This window comes from Stigmatopora nigra, chromosome 4, assembly GCF_051989575.1.
Source record: "Stigmatopora nigra isolate UIUO_SnigA chromosome 4, RoL_Snig_1.1, whole genome shotgun sequence".
Lineage (NCBI taxonomy): Eukaryota > Metazoa > Chordata > Actinopteri > Syngnathiformes > Syngnathidae > Stigmatopora > Stigmatopora nigra.
The window spans coordinates 3561386-3581433 of NC_135511.1; the positions used below are offsets into that span (position 1 = coordinate 3561386).

At 38.9% G+C, this 20048-nt stretch overlaps 1 protein-coding gene across 1 annotated transcript in view; it reads right to left on the reverse strand.

Annotated features, from left to right (window-relative positions):
• The window catches only part of adamts3 (ADAM metallopeptidase with thrombospondin type 1 motif, 3), a 110411-nt gene that overhangs the window by 84274 nt on the left and 6089 nt on the right, over positions 1-20048 (reverse strand). The window contains exons 3-4 of the mRNA XM_077715577.1: positions 15945-16342; positions 2477-2633 (exon numbers count right to left, since the gene is read on the reverse strand). Of these exons, the coding sequence (XP_077571703.1) occupies positions 2477-2633; positions 15945-16342 (555 nt within the window). The remainder of the gene's footprint in view (positions 1-2476; positions 2634-15944; positions 16343-20048) is intronic.

Consider the following 20048-nt stretch of genomic DNA (forward strand, 5'->3'; position numbering starts at 1 on the left):
CAGAATTGGCACCAATTAGTGTAACTAGTGTAACTGGTACTCGGATGATTCGCCGAAAGACGTTTCACCGACGGACAGTTTGCCCAATGGACATATCGCCAAACAAACAGTTCGCTGAACGGAAGTTTCTCTGAAAAATTTAAGTGTTTAATTTATTATTTTATAAAACTAATAACAGTGGGAATGTTTCTCATTGTGTTGTTTTTTGTGCCGAGGTGGAAAAACACACCCGATCTGGAGGCGGGGCGAGCGCGAAAATCCCGTTTCGGCGAAACTCCCGTCCGGCGAAACGTCCGTTCGGCGAAACGTCCGTTCAGCGAATCGTCCGGTCACGATGTAACTAGATGTTAGGTGTGATGGGGGTACAGGTGTATTAAATTGGGTGTTTTGTCACTCTCATACTGCTAACTGGAAGTTCTACATGGGACCTGATGGCAAAGAAGTCTGAGGATAAGGAAAAAAAAAGAATTATTACTCTAGATCAGTGCTTTTCAATAATTTCCAGTTTCCATGGTGTGTTGCTTTGGCAAATCCAAAGGGAAAAGCCGGAAGTCAGTCAGTCGGTGTCGCTGACTTCTCGCACGGCAAAAGTCAGAGGCTCCCGGGCATCGTTTTACCCTAGGAGGGTGCGCCCCACTATTTGAGAAGCTGCTCTACATAAAGATGGTTGCCACGTTTTGTTGGAGTTTTGCGTGGATGTGTATGGAAGCTTATTGCAATCACCTTAAAAATAAATATAAAAAAGCCCTGGCCGTTTTTCAAATGAATCTATTTCTGGACGTCGTTTTTTTAATTACTTATTTTTAGAAAACTCAGTTTTTCCAGTCTTTCCTGTGGTTGTTCTTTTTCTCATGTTGTTTTTTTTCTTTTCTTTTTTAAATTTTGGGGGTTGTTTTCTGAATTACTTCTTTAAACCTCTGTTATTTAAAGTAATTTCTTATTTGGGTTGTTTTGTCGATTAGACATTCTTTTTCTTCCTCATTTTTTCCCCCCAGCCCGGCTGCCCAGGAAAAAATGAATTAAAAAAAACGAGCAGCCATCAGATATCGAGACACTTTGCATTCCTCAAATTCTAGACAGGCTCACATACATATTCAGCACAATCAAGTTTTATTTAGATATGGGGCTCAGACACTGGGAGATATGGACAATCAATAAGTCACATTAATGACGAGTACAAGTTTCCTCAAGCCTGGAATTTGCGGAACGTAGTTCATGCGAGCCTTCCAAGTATCTCGATAACTGCCACTTGTTAGTTTTTTTAATTAATTATATTTCTGCTGGCGGCCAGGCTCAGGGAAAAAAATAATTCAAAAAACGTGGAAGTCTCGCGAGATTTTAGACGGGGATGGATCTCTGCTCGCGTACACAAAAAGCTATAATTTTAAAACAATGACAAAATGAGAGGGTGTATTTATGAGAGATACTACCTACTGTACTTATGAGAGATACTACCAACCAAATATAATTCCGCCCATGAATAAAGGAGAAGTTAGAAGACAGTTTCAGTCTTCTTTCAACCCAAGGGAGAGAACAAGAACAAAGTGACATTTGGAGAGTGGGCGGTTAAAAAAAAATCTGTATTGCTGTATTACAAGGGTTGCAGGGGGTGCTGGAGCCTATGCCAGATAACCTTGGGTAGCAGGTGAGGGGCACCCTAAATCGGTGGCCAGCCAATCGTAGGGCACAAGGAGACGGACAACCGTGCACACTCATAGTTAGGAGCAATTTAGGGTGTGCAATTAGCCTACCGCCGGCTCATGGTGTACTGTAAAGGTTCGCTCGCCTGACTTCGGTGCGGGCAGACCTGGGCTCAATTCCTGCTGGTGGAATTAATTATTTGCCAGCTAATCACAGGGAAAAAAGAGAGGGACAATCATTCACTCGCACACTTACACATGGGGTCAATTGAGAGTGTTCGATCAGCCTATGCTGCATGATTTTGGGGTATGGAAGGAAACCGGAGTACCCAGAGAAAATCCAAGCAGGCATGGGGGAACATGCAAACTCCACACCCTTGATCTAAGATCTGTGAAGCAGAAGTGCTGACCACTCTTCCACAGAGCGGCCAAAATAAACATTGATTCTTTCATTCATTTTCTTCATCTCAGGCGGGTGACACCCTGAATTAGTGGCCACCCAATTGCAGGGGACAAGGAGATGGACAACCATTTACGCTAACACTCATACCTTGGGTTATGTTTTTAAGATGTGGCAGGTACATGGAGAAACCCGCTTGCATGGGGAGAACATGCAAACTACAAACTAAACTAAATAAATAAAATGTTAAAGAAACCATCATGCATTGTCATCAGCAAAACAAAACCGAGGGGACTCAAAGTGACATGAATGCACTATACCTCCCACCCATAGCTGGTGTTATAAATGTGAAGAAACCTTTCCAAAGAGCAATTGTACGGAAACAGTTGGTAAGCATTTTCTACACTTGCGGTTATTATAAGCTTGTGTGTCCTACCTGGCGCTTGGTAGTCCACAGAGATGTCAGAGGGGCCTTGCAACAAGGCGGACCTACGGTACACCAAATGCACTCTTCCCTTGTCCTCCAGATCCTGGGTGCCTCTATGCAGAGGTTCAATGAAGTATTCATCTTCATCGGTGCGAATCATTCCAGCCTGGAATGCACACAGACAAAATTGTAAAATAAAACCGTACATTGCAAGCATGAAATTAATTTATTAGTGAACTTTTGACCACCACTGTATAAATATAAATATATATATATATATATATATATATATATATATATATATATATATATATATATATATATATATATATATATATATATATATATATATATTTATATTTATACATATATATATATATATATTTATATATATATATATATATATATATATATATATATATATATATATATATATATATATACATATATATATATATATATATACATATACATATACATATATATATATATATATATATATATATATATATATATATATATATATATATATATATATATATATATATTTATATTTATATATATTTATATATATATATATATATATATATATATATATATATATATATATATATATATATATATATATATATATATATATATATATATATATATATATATATATATATATATATATATATATATATATATATATATATATATATATAAAAACATATACCCCCTCAACCCTAATGAGGATAAAGCGGTTCAAATAATTAAATCAAATATATATATATATATATAAATAGTGCAGCCCGGTGGCGCGAGTGGTTAGCAAGTCGGCCTCACAGCTCTGGAGTCTTGGGTTTAAATCCAGGTTACATCCACCTGTGTGGAGTTTGCATGTTCTCCTGCGTGGGTTTCCTCTCAGGACTCTGGCTTCCTCCCACATTCCAAAAAACATGCTGGGAAAGCTGCTTCAACACTCTAAATTGCCCCGAGGTATGAGTGTGAGCGTGAATGGTTGTCCGCCCCCTTGTACCCTGTGATGGCATTAAGGGTGTCCTTTGTTGGCTGAGATAGGCTCCAGCACACCAGGTGACCCTTGTTAGGAATAGCGGTTCTGAAAATGAACTAATTATAAAGTAATTAGAATGACTCTGAGAAACCAGGCACCTGCCTGAGGAGTCTAATTTAAAGCATCCCAGATTTCTGACCAGTCTAACCTATGACATTTTCTCTTCTAATAATATTACCAACCCAGCAAATTTCACCTATATAGCCTAATCCGTTTGCACAATGACGGAAAAAAAAACCTTTTCTGAATCTTTTAGCTTCTAGCAATTGACCCCTAAATGTTATCACCTCTTCTATTTTATACTATAAACATATAATGTGAGTTTGATAATCCATTTCTTTATTTTTAATTCTGGTTGCATTGAAGATGATAGAAACGTGTACAATCATCCTTTTGAATTGAATTTAAATGAATGAGTCACTACTGTGCGCTAAATTAGTCATCCGCCTCTATCATTGGAGGGACTCAAAAAGGAAAAAACAAATACATAACATCAAATAACATGACGTTAAAATGATATATATTTACATGAATATAAAGACAATTTTTTATCTCGTCCCTTAATGGTGTGATGTTGAAGTGCTGTGACTAGGAACGGTTGATACGATGTCAAAAAGGTACGTTAATGAACACAGTTTGTTGCTCATGCACGTAATGGAGCCTTTAGCACGCAATAGACGAATATTTCCCCTGGGAATGGCGAGTGGCTTAAAAAGCCATTAATGCCACTTCAAGGTCTCAAGCACCCACGTCCAGCTTTCGCCACTTTGGAACATTTGCATTCCCGACGTTTTGCGTAAAAATGTGTGAAAAGTCTCATACAGTAAATACCTTGACCATTAGGACCAGATTTTCCCACAGCAAAATCAACAAGGGCCAGTCTGGATTGAAGTTAGTTTTACTTCAAAGGATTTAACCTTACATAAATCAATGTATAAATTGTTAGGGATGCAGGAAAAGCCCAAAACTGCAAATGCATTCCTACATAATATATTCCATTGGTCTTTACTAGTCAAAATGGATTGGACATCTAGTGGCGTTGAGACATGAGCATTCACAGCCTTGCTCTGTACATAAATAGCGAGCAATGTATTGAAGAATATGAAATTAAAAATATAAATAAAAATCAACTTTCAGGTTTTAGCATTTTGAAATTAATCTTAAATTGATTTTAACACTACCAAAGCAGGATGGCCCGTTGGGGCGAGTGGTTAGCATGTCGGCCTGAAAGCTCTGGAGTCCTGGGTTCAAATCCCGGTTATGTCCACCTGTGTGGAAGATGCATGTTCTCCCCGGAACTGCGTGGGTTTCCTCCGGGTACTCTGGTTTCCTCCCACATACCAAAAGGTAGGCTGATTGGACACTCTAAATTGTACCTAGGTTTGGGTGTGAGTGTGCATGGTTGTCCGTCTCCTTGTACCCTGCGATTGGCTGGTCACCAATTTAGGGTGTCTTGGGATTGGCTCCAGCACTCCCGTGACCATAATGAGGATTTTAGCGGTTCAGAAAATGAGATGAGAACACACTACCAAAGCAAACTCAAAATTCCCTCAAATCAAAAGGTAACCCAATAAAAAAAATTTAAAATAAGGAAGTGACCCCAAAATGTCCAAAATTAAAAGAGGGAACTCAAAAAGCACTCGGCCCAGGAAAATGCCTCATTATCAACAGTAGGTGACCCTAAAATATTAATTCGTCCCTCCCACTCAAAATGCATTTACACGAGTATTAAAAACTATGAATTGGACATCTATCTTTGTGAACTGTAGTAAATACTTAAATACTATAAATAAAACAAATAAAGATGAAATGGCCGCTAGTGGATCATAAGGGTAATATTGCTTATCACCCTACATTAACTTTAAACAATTATCTGTCCTTGTTCCAACTTTGGTATTTTAAGGAAGGTGGCGGGCCGACATTTCTCTCTCCAAAAAGACGTGGACATGCATGTGCGCTTCCAAGGCGGCGGGATGAAAATGGCAGCTAATGATGACGAAGGTTTGCTCGGATTTCTGCAAAGCAAATACACCTTTGAACAACACGGCGGGTGAAAGGTGCCACTGTCCGGCCTCATAGCCAGGCCTCTAAGAGCTTTTCGCACTGAAAGGAGTCGTTTCTGACCAACTGGAGCCCTTCAGCTCAATGCCACATGTTGTTTTTGGCAGGACTGTGCTGTCTGCTTGGCCCGGACTGAAGCCAGGAGTATTCAAGTGATGGAACACAGAAGTCTTGATCCTTTTTGTGTGGGTGGGGGGAGGCTGTTTTGGGTCCGAGCAAAAAAAAAATGACAGTTTCTGTCCGACACCTGCTCTTGTCTTGATATGCTTGGTGTACATTACAGTCGGGGCGTGATTAGTGATTATGTCATCCGTATCGCCAATTACTAAGAAGTAATGTGTCGATGCTGTGGAATATGTACATTTCGCAATATTTTGGCTTCTGCTTTTCACCCAATACAAGATGATTGACATCCAATCATGTTGTTATTATCCCTCTGCTTTGATTTTTTTACCATCCAATCCATCTTAAGCGTGAGGGCGACAGCGAGGAGTCAACCCCCCCCCCCCCCCCCTTAAATGGATCCGAAGGCAATTCTACGCTGTCAATGGCAGCCACTGAATGAATAACAGATTATTTGACATTGATTGGAATTATTATAAAAATCATTTGAAAAATACACAATTTTTTCTTTCATTTTAAAGTCAATGCATTGACTTTCACAGGAATATCGTCCCAATGTTTGATTTTTTAACTGAGGTTCAATTCAATTGAAGCGGGAGGGTGTCAGCGAATGAGTATTGATTCATTTGCTTACAATCCCTCTAACTTAAAAGGAATTGGACCCTTCCCACCGTCAATTAGTTATTGCATGCTTGACTAAACCAGTGCTTCTCGATGGTCTTCTTTTGCGCCCCCCAAAGAAGAACTTAACGTTTTGTGGCCCCCACAACCAAAAATAGTAGTTTTATATAAAATTCTAAGGAACTCTCTGAGCGAACTCTGACAGTAAGCATGCCACTGATATCCACCAAGTATGTGCAATGACATTTTATATTCTAGTCAGGCAAAAAGTATGTTTCTTAAGTCAAAAGCTCCCAGATATCACTTTGCACCCCCTCCTGCGCATCGCTCCGTGGCCCCACTAGGGGGCCCGCCCCACTATTTGAGAAACACTGGAGTAAACCATGAAAGCAATGACTTTACATTGCCAATACGCAGTAATTTAGCATAAAAGGTATTTTTAAAATACATATTTTTTTAAAAACACAGTATCTGCAACACAATTAAAATACTATATCGAATAGGAATGAACGAAAATAGTCAATTCACAGCACAAGGACGACAGGACGCCAAGTGATTAGACGTCCGTTATCCTTAGTGCAGCATAACGAGTTAACTCAGCCATTCCACTCCCGTTAAAAACGTGGAGTGAAGCCAGAGTTGGTGGGAAACAAACAGCGTATTGGAACGTGAGCAGCATGTGAAGCATCAACGCTGTGACAAGCAAAGGCAGTGTGTGCACATGGCGGTTTACACGAGGAGGCCGCCGACGTGAACTTTGGGGAGGATGGGAACGACCAATCGTTCCGCCCACTTGAGGACATGGAGGTCAGCTGCATTCCTCTCTTGTTTGCTCTTATCATTTTTTCCCCTACTCTCTCTTTCTAGCCATATGCAGCCCACCCCAGCCAGCCATGTGACCCACATAAAAAGTCGATGGAAAAGGTACTCATCCCTAGCAGTAGTGCTGACAAGTTAAATAAAAATACTAAAGTAGATTTTTCATCTATTTAGTCTTGACTCATTTTATTGTAATATATTTCTACACTCAATCTGACTTCCAATGGATTACGCAGGAGGCAGCCCGGCGGCTCGACTGGTTAGCGCGTCGGCCTCACAACTCTGGGGTCCTGGGTTCAAATTCAAGGCGATCCACCTGTGTGGAGTTTGTATGTTCATCCCGGGCCTGCGTGGGTGTTCTCCGGGTACTCCGGTTTCTTCCCACATACCATATACATGCATGGTAGGCTGATTGGACACTCTAAATTGCCCCTAGATATGTGCGTGTGGAAGGTTGTCTGTCTCCCCGTGCCCTGCAATTGGCTGGGCACCGATTCAGGGTGTCCCCTGCCTCTGGCCCAAAGTCATCTGGGATAGGCTCCAGCACCACCCACGACCCTAGTGAAGATAAAGTGGTTCAAAAAAGAAATGAATGAATGAATGGATGAATGAATAGATGAATGAATTAACAGATTGCATAGGTATTGCTGTCAATGGCAGTAACTGAGTTACGATCAAATTAATGACAATTCAAGATAGCACAAATGTGGTGTGGTTTGTTTTACGTGGGGGGGGGGGGTGAATGAGCAATGTTAGAATGTTACTTTCTCAGTTTTTTTAACAATTACTTAACAATACTTAGTTTTCAAGGGCCATCGATATATTAATAAGTTATTATATTAAAATTAAAGACAATTAGTTCCACTTTAACTGAAGTAATAAAAACAGCAAAGAACTATAACCCTAATCCTCATATCTAAGGGCAATTGAGAGTGTTCAACCAGCCCATCGTGCATGTTTTTGGAATGTGGTAGGAATCTGGAGTACCTGGAGAAAACCCACGCAAACCTGGGGAGAAGATGTAAACCCCCCACAGGAAGCTTTAGACCCAGGATCGAACCTTCGATCTCAGAACTGTGGCTCTGACGTGCCAATCCCTATACCACGAAACCGCACAATCAAAACATATTGAACATAAACAAGGAATGATTGCAGACTGATGCCTAAAAATGGAAATTCAAAGCATCACTGTATTTGACCCTCTCTTCATCATAGTACCTACCCAGCAATTTCAAGTCTAATAAATTAATCTGCTGAACATGTTTACTGTCAACCCTCCTACATCATGGATTGGATGTCTAGCGCCATCAATGGCATCCAATAACTTGAGCAAAAAAATGGCCTCAAATAAATAGCAAGTGACCGAAAATCTAAAGGAAGTGACCCATGGGAAAGCAAAGCATCCTCATACAGTTACTTATAAACAAGATTATTTCTGCCGGGACGATTTCTTTTTCCCAATAAGGACGAAGTGTGAGTACTTTTCTCCTCATCCGTGGCCGACAGTGACTATAGTATTTACGATGTCAATGATCAAAAGTAGCAGGTGTACTCGGGCCTTAGCAATAACTGTCATTAAAACCACAAGAACATACTGTTCATTTTTACAAGCTCAGCAAAAATTCATCACAGATGTTTTTCATTTTCATCACCAGACGTCAATTCAATGACTTTTGAGGCTTTTTTTTGGTTTGTAGACAAGATTAACTCATCACCTGCTGATTTGAAGTGGATTTCTGGACTTTGAGTGACTTCCTCATCATTTGTGGCATTTCTGGATTGCTTCCAGTACATTGTTCTATTGATTTTGGGTCACCTTTTGATGATTTTGGGTCACGGATTATCTCCTGTTTGTTGTGTGTATTTCTGGTTCGCTTCCTTTTGGTTTCAGTTTACTTCACCTGTTTTTTTTTTTGCCATATACGAGTCACTTTGTTAATTCTGGTTATCTATTGGTCCTTTCCACTAACGTGGGGGGTATTTAAACACTTTATTGTATTTCGTGTCACTTTCATTTGGATTTTTGACACTGATAGAATTTGACTATTACTGTCAATGAAACTGAATACATTGAAAATTACTAGAATGTGATTTGATCTAACTTAGTTAATGAACAAAAGTTAAAAGGACCTCTAAAGGTGAAGAACAACTAAATAGAATGTTATCCAGAAAAAAATGTTTAAGATACTAACTTCGAGAATTACAAGAATTTCTGGAAATTCCTTTCTAATTAATTTGAATTTAGCTAAGAAAAAACATAAGTTTCAACAAAATACGGCTCTTCAGGCAAACCTACACAATAGCCGCAATGCAAATTTTTATATATTTACAGTTATTATAAAAACCTATACTCTAAATGACCAAAATGAAAAGGAAAATGGCATTTGTCATTAATCGTAACATCCAGCCAATATCAACAAATAACAGACAGTTGCAAGGTGCTCTGTTAACCCTTGTTGAACTGTGGAACGCTTTAAAAGATATGCCAAAAGGCAAGGCACTTGGCCAGAACTAATTTTCCATGAATTATCTTAAACACATTGGCGGGCCAGTGAGTTCAGTGGTTGGCACCTTGGCCTCACAGGTCTGGGGTCCTGGGTTCAAATCCAGGTCGGTCCACCTGTGTGAAGTTTGCATGTTCTCCCCAGGCCTGTGTGGGTTTCCTCCGGGTATTCTAGTTTCCTCCGACATGCATGGTAGGCTGGTTAGACACTCTAAATTGCCCCCAGGTATGAGTGTGCGCGTGAACGGTAGTCTGTCCCCTCGTGCCACGCGATTCAGGGTGTCCCCCACTTCGTGCCTGAAAGTCAACTGGGATAAGATAATAATAATAATCGGACATAGGCTTTGTCATCATCATTGACTTGACAAAAGCCTAATTGTCATCATACGCAGCTGCGTACGATGGAATTGGTAAGAGATATACAAAGAATCCATCTTCTGAAAAGATCCAGCACCACCCGCGACCCTGGTTATGATAAAGCAGTTCAGAAAATGATGAATGAATAATGTAATTCTATGGAATAACTCTATATGCCTACCAATTAAAAATAAGAGACAAATGATTTTCATGTACTGTCTGAATTGATCAGAGCGTGTGGGTTTGTACGGCATTTCAAAAATGAAAAAAAGGTACTAAAATTATATGTGGGAGGACCTTTGCAACAAAGAAAAATCCCCGTTGATTGGTTCACCATTAGGTATTGCCAAATTCGCCTTAAAACAGAAATGGACATACAATTCATAACCAGGTTTCTTGCTAGAGTTCATCGATCCTTACGCGCCTTCGGACCAGATCATTCTAACGAATCGATACCTCTCCTGTCCATTTATTAAATAAGATTAAACAACAAGCATCATCTATTACGTAACAATTGAAGGTCTGTCAGTTTCTTCCCGTTGTTTATCACGGCTGCAAGCAAAGCGTTATTCATTACGAACAAATGTATAATAAATGGAAGACTAATGAACCTAACACCCGTTAAGGACTGCATTGCATCAGATGTGTTTTACCTATAGCTTGTTGGCTTGAAAAGCGGCTCATTGCTCAGCTCTTGAGCTAGCCGACACAGGAAGCCACCAGACCTATGGCTATAATTAAGGAGTCATAAAACAAACCTCGCACAGGACGCATCAAAGAGCGACACGCTTCCTCATAGCATTTAGCGACACTTCCACTCTCGGCACAGGCGTAAGAGGAGTGAGCTAATCACGCTGTGAATTCAAGTAACTCATCATTTCATTTTGTTTATTTGAGATAATCTTTCATGCATTCATTGTCCATAGCCTACCCCAACCAACTGCATGGTAGGCTGATTGGACACTCTAAATTGCCCCTAAGTATGTGTGTATATATATTGGATCATCGATAGAATCTTATATATATATATATATATATATATATATATATATATATATATATATATATATATATATATATATATATATATATATATATATATATATATATATATATATATATATATATATAAGATTCTATCGATGATCCAATGCCTCTTAAATCTGACAAAGAGGACCTGAATTTGAGCTACCGATAACCTGTTAAGCCTGGCTCCATGGCCAACAGCAAAATCAGATTAAAACCATGATGTGCTCCTTCTTGCTTTATTTCACAGAGAAAATGATTAAATGTTGTGGTTAACGTTGATTACATTACAACCTATCAAATTCAGAAAAGTACACTCTGGTGTGGCATATGTCAAATGCTGCTTTAAGTCATTGTCTGACATTGATGGGGCTCGATCCAGAATCTAGAAACAGCCATATTGTACCAAAAAAAAAAAACAATGTCTGAAACCACAGATAATCAAAAGTCTTATAATGAAGGCAACCCATGCTCTATATATCTATACTGCCACAATGACCAAGTTTGCTAAAAACAAATCATGACCATTCATGATAAAATGTTTGCAGTGCATTCTGTTGAGAATGATGCAGCACGTGACTGCTCTGTTTTACAATGCCACCTCAAGTTCAACTTCATTACAATATTCATGAATTATGTTTCAATGCTTTGATCAAATTCAAGAAACACAGCAAAGAAATCCAATTTTTGCTGAGTTTTAATTTGAGGATTTGACAAAACCACAACAAAATGGAACATGCACAGCGTGACCCTTCACCATCTGTGAACAGTTTTCCACGCTTTATTATCTCGCAAGTTGCAAGAAACCTTGCAGCAGTAGTGAAGTTTAGAGACGCAATGCACTTCGTAAATCTATTTTTGCGCTGCTCTACTTTCTCCAGAATGGCACTTTTTCTTTCTTTTCCAATTGGATACACGACTGCAAATCTAGCATTCCTTACCTGACTGCAGAAAAGCCAGCAGACGTTTGTTACGCTCTTTGTGTTATTTGACAAGTTCTGCATTGGCAATGAATGCAAATGACTGAGTCCAACAAATGTTCAATCCTCTGTTTTTCTAGTTTATTTTCCTTTTTCCCCTTGTGATCAATGGCCCATCACACAGTCGCTGGTTTGCTCACAACAGCCACCAGTCTACTATCCCGCCCTGCTGATAAAAACGTGTTTCAGGCTAAGAGGCAAATTTTCGTTGATATGCAAATGTTGAAATATAAAAGTTATTCTACACCTCCTTAGAGCATTGAAATATGTTAAGAATGTTTGTGTAATGTCTTTCCTCTAAGAGAAACCATATTAAACTTACTTAACATACTTTTTGCACCGGTTAATCGTAATATAACAAATTTAACTGAACTTGGATTACGATGCACACACACTCAAAAATAAGTTTAATCTAACTTTACACTAAACTTAATTCTAATTTTGTTTTACATTTTTATACCTTCTCCTGGCCGGGTTGGCTGTTTGCCCCGCCTCCAGCCTCCCGTTGCCTATCGATGGGCTGTTTGCTGTTGTATTTCTTTCAAAATAAAGGGTAACGCTTGATCACTTGCCAATGAGAAGTAGTCTTGAATTAGCGATTGCTCCGCTAACGGGAGCTAACAGGCTAAGGGGGGAAAAATACTGAAAAAAATGCAACGCTCCGCCCAGTGCTCGCAGAGACATTCAAAATAGGTAGTCGCAACCAGAGATATTACACGAGGAGTTGTGGGGGAGAGAGACAGTGCCCCTGATGTTCTTATGACCAGCCAACGAGAAGTAATATACTATACTCCTCGTATTAGCGTCAGGAAAAAAACACTGAAGAAAATGCAACGCTCAGTGCTCGTAGATATCTGTTATACAAAAAAGAGATTCGGCAAAAAAGACAGTGAGCTACAATGATAAACAGCCTCATGTCTTGTCCACCTGGCATTCTCGTATCTCGAAAATTTTCTCGTATCTAGATATAATTATTTGCTCGTAAATTTACTCATATCTCAAAATGCTCGTATCTCGGGGTGCTCGTATGTCGAGGTGCTCGTATGTCGAGGTGCTCGTATGTCGAGGTGCTCGTATGTCGACGTACCACTGTATATACAGTAATAACTCACAAACAACTTCAACATGCTTGTGATTTTACTTCAAGCATAATTTGTGTAAATTGCAATTCTGTAAAAAGTTCTTAGAATCTGCATTTTGTGAAATATGTAAGTAAATCAATAGGCTGCCTATGACAGCGACAGACTTCCAAGTTCCAATTTATTTGGACTGGCATGTATAGGCATTTATTTATTGCTCACCTCTCACTTTAAATTAATTCGAAGTCTCTTGCCGTGAATGGTAGCCACTGATTTAAAGTGGAACAGTAGAGTTGTAAAAGACAAGTGCCACAGGGGTTAACATCCACGAGAAAGGTCCATTTCTGCTTTTAATTTGTTCCATTTCATAGTCCAATTTTACTTTTAAGGTTTCAAGGCCTGGGGCAGGGCCACATCTGGCCTAAGAAAGGTACACATTTCATTGATCTAATGGCCCTGAAACATGAGCATTAACTACAAGCGCTCCCATTTCGGATGGATTGAATTTCAAAGTCCATCAATGGCAGCCATAGAGCCAAATACAAATATATATATATATATATATATATATATATATATATATATATATATATATATATATATATATATATATATATATATATATATATATATATATATATATATATATATATATATATATATATATATATATATATATATATATATATATATATATATATATATATATATATATATATATATATATATATATATATATATATATATATATATATATATATATATATATATATATATATATATATATGTGCTGCCCACCATTTCTATTTCAGGGTCCTTGTCGTCTATAAATATATACATATACAAAGTCATTTTTATTGCAGGATTGTCCAGATATAGATATATATATATATATATATATATATATATATATATATATATATATATATATATATATATATATATATATATATATATATATATATATATATATATATATATATATATATATATATATATATATATATATATATATATATATATATATATATATATATATATATATATATATATATATATATATATATATATGGACAATCCTGCAATAAAAATGACTTTGATAACCTCTGCATTATCTGAACAGACTTTAATGAAGCAGTGCCACTTGAGCATGCATCACTTTGGATCCTGTGATTTAAACTTCCTGCATTAACAAGGTGGAAAATCTACTCAGAACAGCAATGCGGTTTACTCTGCAATCTTTATGGAGCACATAAATATGCCACACCATCCTTTTCGATTTGCCAACTATGAAACTTAATAAGAAAATTTCCCTAATAGCACATAATCTTCTCAAATGTACATTCTTAGATGTTGGGCATCCGATGTCGTGATTTCAACGCTAGCTGTTTCCATGGACAGAGTAAAAGATGACTGGATAACCGATAAAAAAGATGAGCTGTTACAAGCAGAGATTGTTGTGTTACTGTTCTCGGAATCATATCATACGATTCACAATTTTTGATTTTTCCATAAACAGGCAAGTTTAGCAACCACCTAACTAAAAACACAGCCAACTGGTCTCCCTGAAATTCAATCCGCAATGTTCCAAAAATGAAGACAATTGAAGCACTAATGGGGTTCTAAAGTTCCATAGAGGAGGCCAATGGATGGTAGTCTTTTCAAAATAGAAGACAAACTACAGTTTTGGTTTCTGTTGGGTGGGATGCTTATTAGGGCTTTGGGGGCATGTGTGTGCTGGTGTGTGTGCTTTTCACCTCTTGTGTCCCTACGGGCTTCCTTTCCTCTGGTAACCAGCTGCTTGTGATTTGGTAATCAGCCCTGGTGTGTCTATTTAAACCCTGTGTGTTTGTGAGTCATTGTCGGATCATCAACTTTGTTTACCTCATATCAAGTTATCACGCCGTGTTCCATGTACCACGTATCCTGTCTTCCAGTTAGGTTTGATTTTGTTATTTGATGCTACGTCATTGTTATTTTCTTTATTCCCTTGCCACGTTTTATTAAAGTCCTTGACTGCTTTCCTGCATTTGGTTTCTACGCTACGTTTCATGCTTGACACTACATGAACGAAACAGAAACTAATGAAAATTTTATTTCTGAAAAAGAAAAAAAATGTAAAAAAACTACTGATGGTTTTCTTTTGGGGGAAAAGAAAACACAGATTGCTTTATGTGTTAAAAAGTTCTACAAAAAAATATTTTAGTTCTTGGGAAAAAAAAGACTGCAAACAACTTTGTAATCCAAAAACATGATCCAAATGGCTGCGTTGCAATAAAGGGAAAAATGTAAGGACAAACTGCAGATAGTTATGTTTCTGAAAAAAAGGGCAAACTACCGTTGGGTTTTGTGTCCGAAAAAAGACAACCGACAAACAGCTTTGTTCTGAGGAGGAAAAAAAAACATTTCTGGATCCTTAGATTTCTGAAACTACAATTTAAAATAAGACACTATGACAAAATGTTTTTTTTTCCAACTAAAATTTTGAGAAACAAAGTTTTGAAAAAGAAGAACCAAAATTAGAAGAGGATGGAGAAATTTGAATGGACAACCCCTAAACGTAGAGCATCACCAATGGAATCTCGGATGCGGGTTATTCATTCCCTAAATACCACAAAAGTTTTACGAGGGTTGACAGGGAGGTCCGGTTGGCCTGAGCGCACAAAAGCCCACTCCTGTTTTATGTTGGGAATGGGCGGTTCGAAGGCCTTCATCGATTAACACCCGCTCAAGCGTAACAAACCTCAGAATAAAAAGCCTCCTTGGAACAAAACACCATAAAAATGCTGACGTAAAGAAAAGCTCAGCCTTCCAGACGCCCGTCAAGAAGATTGCCGAACGGCGGACTTACCAGACCATCGCAGTTGTTAATGGCAACTGAGGCTCCGGGAACATCCGTGATGTCACCCACAAAGGCGCAGTCCGTCTTCAACGAGTCTATCCTCCCAGTCCCGTTGTCGGCGACTGCCAGGGGAAGTCCCTCGGCACTCTCCACGTCGTTATGCCACTCCACCGTAGCCCCTGGTGCCACCAATCTGTGGTTAAGCCGCAGTCGCAGGTGGAATTCCCTCCCAAAGGCGGTGATGTTAAAGAAGAGCCGCTGATCTTGAGCGCTGGTGGCGGGCAAAGCTTCCCTCCTGACCCGCTGCTTGTGGGTGGCCGACAGCAGGTGGGATAGAAAGTGTCCGTGGGCATCGGTGCTGAAGGGGGTGACCAGCCCGAATTCCTTCAGACGCCGCGACAGTTGAACTGCAACACAAACCACCACACTGGTAAATTAGAAGAAAAGACCATACGTATTTTCCAGATAATAAGCCTATACGGAGGAACTGTGGATCCAAGGCTATGTTCTTTTGGCATTCAGCTTTCCATATGGCCAAAGTAGTTTACACAAAAAGACAGTTATTATAAGAAGTCACAACTATGTTTGCTGTCTTCCTAAAAGTGATGGAAGATGTCTTCCTAATGTTACCCTCGTCATTTTTGATGTAGGGAATTATCGGCTCATTTACTCTAAAATTGAGCGAATTGGTGGCCTAATTGTTCCCTTTCTTTGCCAGAACTTGCACATCACTGACGATTCTCATCATTTTAAAATGAGCAAGTAATGTTTCTGAATGATCAGAAAGTGACCAAAGAATGCTCCAAATGTGCAGGAAATGACAGATGAACATTGGGGGACCCAGAAATTCCTTTCCCAGGGTAGGTGTCACTAAAGGTGACCCAGAGATGCCCAAAATGAACACAAAGTGACCCAATGTAACAGACCATGACCAGGAAATGATTTAAAATCAAAATGTATGTAAAGTGACTCATAAGCACCCTAAAATTAACTGGATAGTAATTCAAAATTACCTGATCACATGCCATTGACAACGACGGACAAAACTGGCTGTGAATGCTTATCTTTCAGTGAATGTTCCTTGTTTTGCCCATGCAAGTCATAATGGATTTGGAGTCTATTGACAGCCAATGAGTTCATTCAGTTCACCATCAAAAAAAATAAATGAAAAAAAAAACAGTTGACCAAATGCCACAACTCATAGCCACCGTGTTTTTGTTGAAATATTTGGGGGGTGGGTTCCGAGCATATATCTAGAAACCTTGTAATTACGCTGTTTAAACCATTCAAACAGTTGCCTAAAATTACACGTCCACAAAAGTCAAGCTTGTAAAGAAAAAGATGAAGAATGCTTTCAAGTTTTTGGATGTAATTCTGACGCAAGCACACATTTTGATGAAATGACATTCAGGCAATGACAAACCAAGGATAAAAAAAATGGAAAAAAAACAAAGCACGTCTCCCTGAATGATAGATGATGGCAACACATCTGCTTTGGAAAAATCAAAGGTTTTTTTATGAGGCAATGATGACGGCTTATCCTCTTTCATCAGATTCGATTTTTTTTAAACATGTTTCTCAGGTGTGCTTTCAAGTGCTTAAAAAATGAATTTCCTGAAGGTGTCATGTAGAAGAGAGTAAAAAACACTTTTTTTTCCAATTCAGAATTCATTCATTAATTCATCTTCCATACCACCCATCCTCAAAAGGGTTGCAGGGGTTGCTGGAGCCTAACCCAGCTGTCTTTGGGCTAAAGGCAGACCACACCTGATACTGGTCACCAGTCAGTCATGGGGTACACAGAGAGACAAACACCCATTCATATTCCCAATGAAACCCCCACTACCGGGAATTGAGCCCACGCCTGCCAACACTGAAGTAAGGCGAGTGAACCTCTACACCACGAGGTGGCTCCAATTCAAAATTGTAAAAGCTAATTTGTGACATGACCCAGAGTGACCAAGAGTTCAGGTAAGTTTTGGTGAAGATAGAAAATTATAAATGTATTAAATTGATATATTTAATCAGTTGAATTGTTCTTTTTCATTTAACATAGAAACATTTTACCTTTAAGGACTGCTGAATTGGGCGCCCCGGCGGCAAGGTGGTTAACACGTCAGCGTCACAGTGGGGGACCTGGGTTGAAATCTTGATCGGTCGACATGTGTAAAGTTTGCCTGTTCTCCCCGGGCCTCTGTGGGTTTTCTCTGGCTACTCCGGTTTCCTCCCACATTCCAAAAACAAGGATGGTAGGCTGATTGGACACTGAATCTGTTTTTCTCCTTATGCCCTATGATTGACTGGACACCAATTCAGGATGTCACCTGCCTGTGGCCCGAAGTCAGCTGGGATAGGCTCCAGCACCCCCTTAGTGAGGATAAAGTGGTTCAGAAAATGAGATGAGAAAATATTGATGAAATTCACCCGATGGTACAGTGGTTCTTCCGTCTGACTTTGCTGTGGGCATTTTGCGTTCGATTCCCACTCTGTGGCAGTCTGATTGTGAGAGGGAGTGACGATCTGTCACTCTGTGTGCCCTACGACTGACTGGCGACCGGTCTAAGGTGTCGTCTGCCTTTCGCCCGAAGACAGCTAGGTTAGGCTGCAGCAACCCCCGCAACCCTTTCAAGGATGGGCGGTATGGAAGATGAATGAATACATGAATGAATGAACGAAAAAAATGCCTGAATTTTCATTTTCAAATTTACCATTCAAATACTAAGAGTCAACTGCTAACTGAGCCTTACCATGGATTCACATCACTATGCCTCATTACTGGTATCATTATTGTCCCCTGACATGAGGCAGGAGGACTCTGTGCCTCACTCTGCAGCTGTGCCCAGCAGTTTAATGACGCCCCAACATATAAAAAATAAATACATTATACGCAGCACCTGAAAGAATTATATTTCACTCATATAGTAAAAGTTTTGAACATACCAACATGGTGTGACTGCATAGCGTGCCAACATGCTATACATTATACAGTGTTCCCTCGCTACTACACACACAGTTCAGCCAGCCACCGCGGATTCAGAGCTTCGATTTTTTGGGGGGGGAAAATTAAATAAAAAATACAAATATTACATTGAGACAACATATTTTACAGTTTTTTTTTGTTATAACATGAATTTCACTCGCTCTACCAGTATTCTATATGGTGTACTGTATAGGGGGGGTGGAAAAAAAAAAAAAATATATATATCTTTTTTTTTAATTAAATTCAAATTAAGCATTTTTGAAGGGGCATGTCTACTTCGCGGAAATTCACTTATTGCGGGTGATCCCGGTCCCCATTAACCGCAATAACCGAGGGAACACTGTAGTACATAATATTCATACATTTTCCGAACCACTTATCCTCACAAGGGTTGTAGGGTGTGCTGGTTGAACCTTCTATTCAAGTTATCAACGTATTATTAAAAACGAGCGCCGAATAGACTTAATTTAGTTGTAAAGATAAGGTGATAAGGCAGACTACACCTTAGATTGTCTTACACCATTCCATGGCTTGTGAGAAAGTTTTCTCAAAAAACAAAGGAATTTACATGACACAACCAAAATCCTATTTTCTGAATATGAAATCATTAATTATCATAATTATCATCAGCAATGTTGTCAAAATAAAGACATTTTATATTTTTTGTGGTGGAATGACAAAAAATGCATTCACTTCATGTAATTTACTTTGAAATTCTGGATACAGCCGTCTTGAGGTGTAGAGGGTCACCCTCCTGACTTTTTTTAGGGCAAGTAAGGGGTCAATTCCTGCTGGTTGCGGTATGTATGCACATGGTCATTTGTCTCTTTATGTGCCCTGCAGCTGATTGGCGAACAGTTTAGGGTTTAGTCTGCCTTTCGCTGGTTAGTCAGCTGGTTCAGGCTAAAGATTAATTTCATATTGAATATGGGCAAGATGCTTCACAGTGCTAACCGTTCAGATAAGTTTTAACTGTTTGAAACATCCCTGTATGCTGAAAGATGACTTAATTACCAAAGCAAAATGTCAGACGTGTTATTAAGAACCAGAACCTTGCTAGAAATAGTGTATACCAGGCGTCCTCGATCGCCGCTGTGGGTGCAGATTTTTGTTCCAACCAATCCAGGACAGAC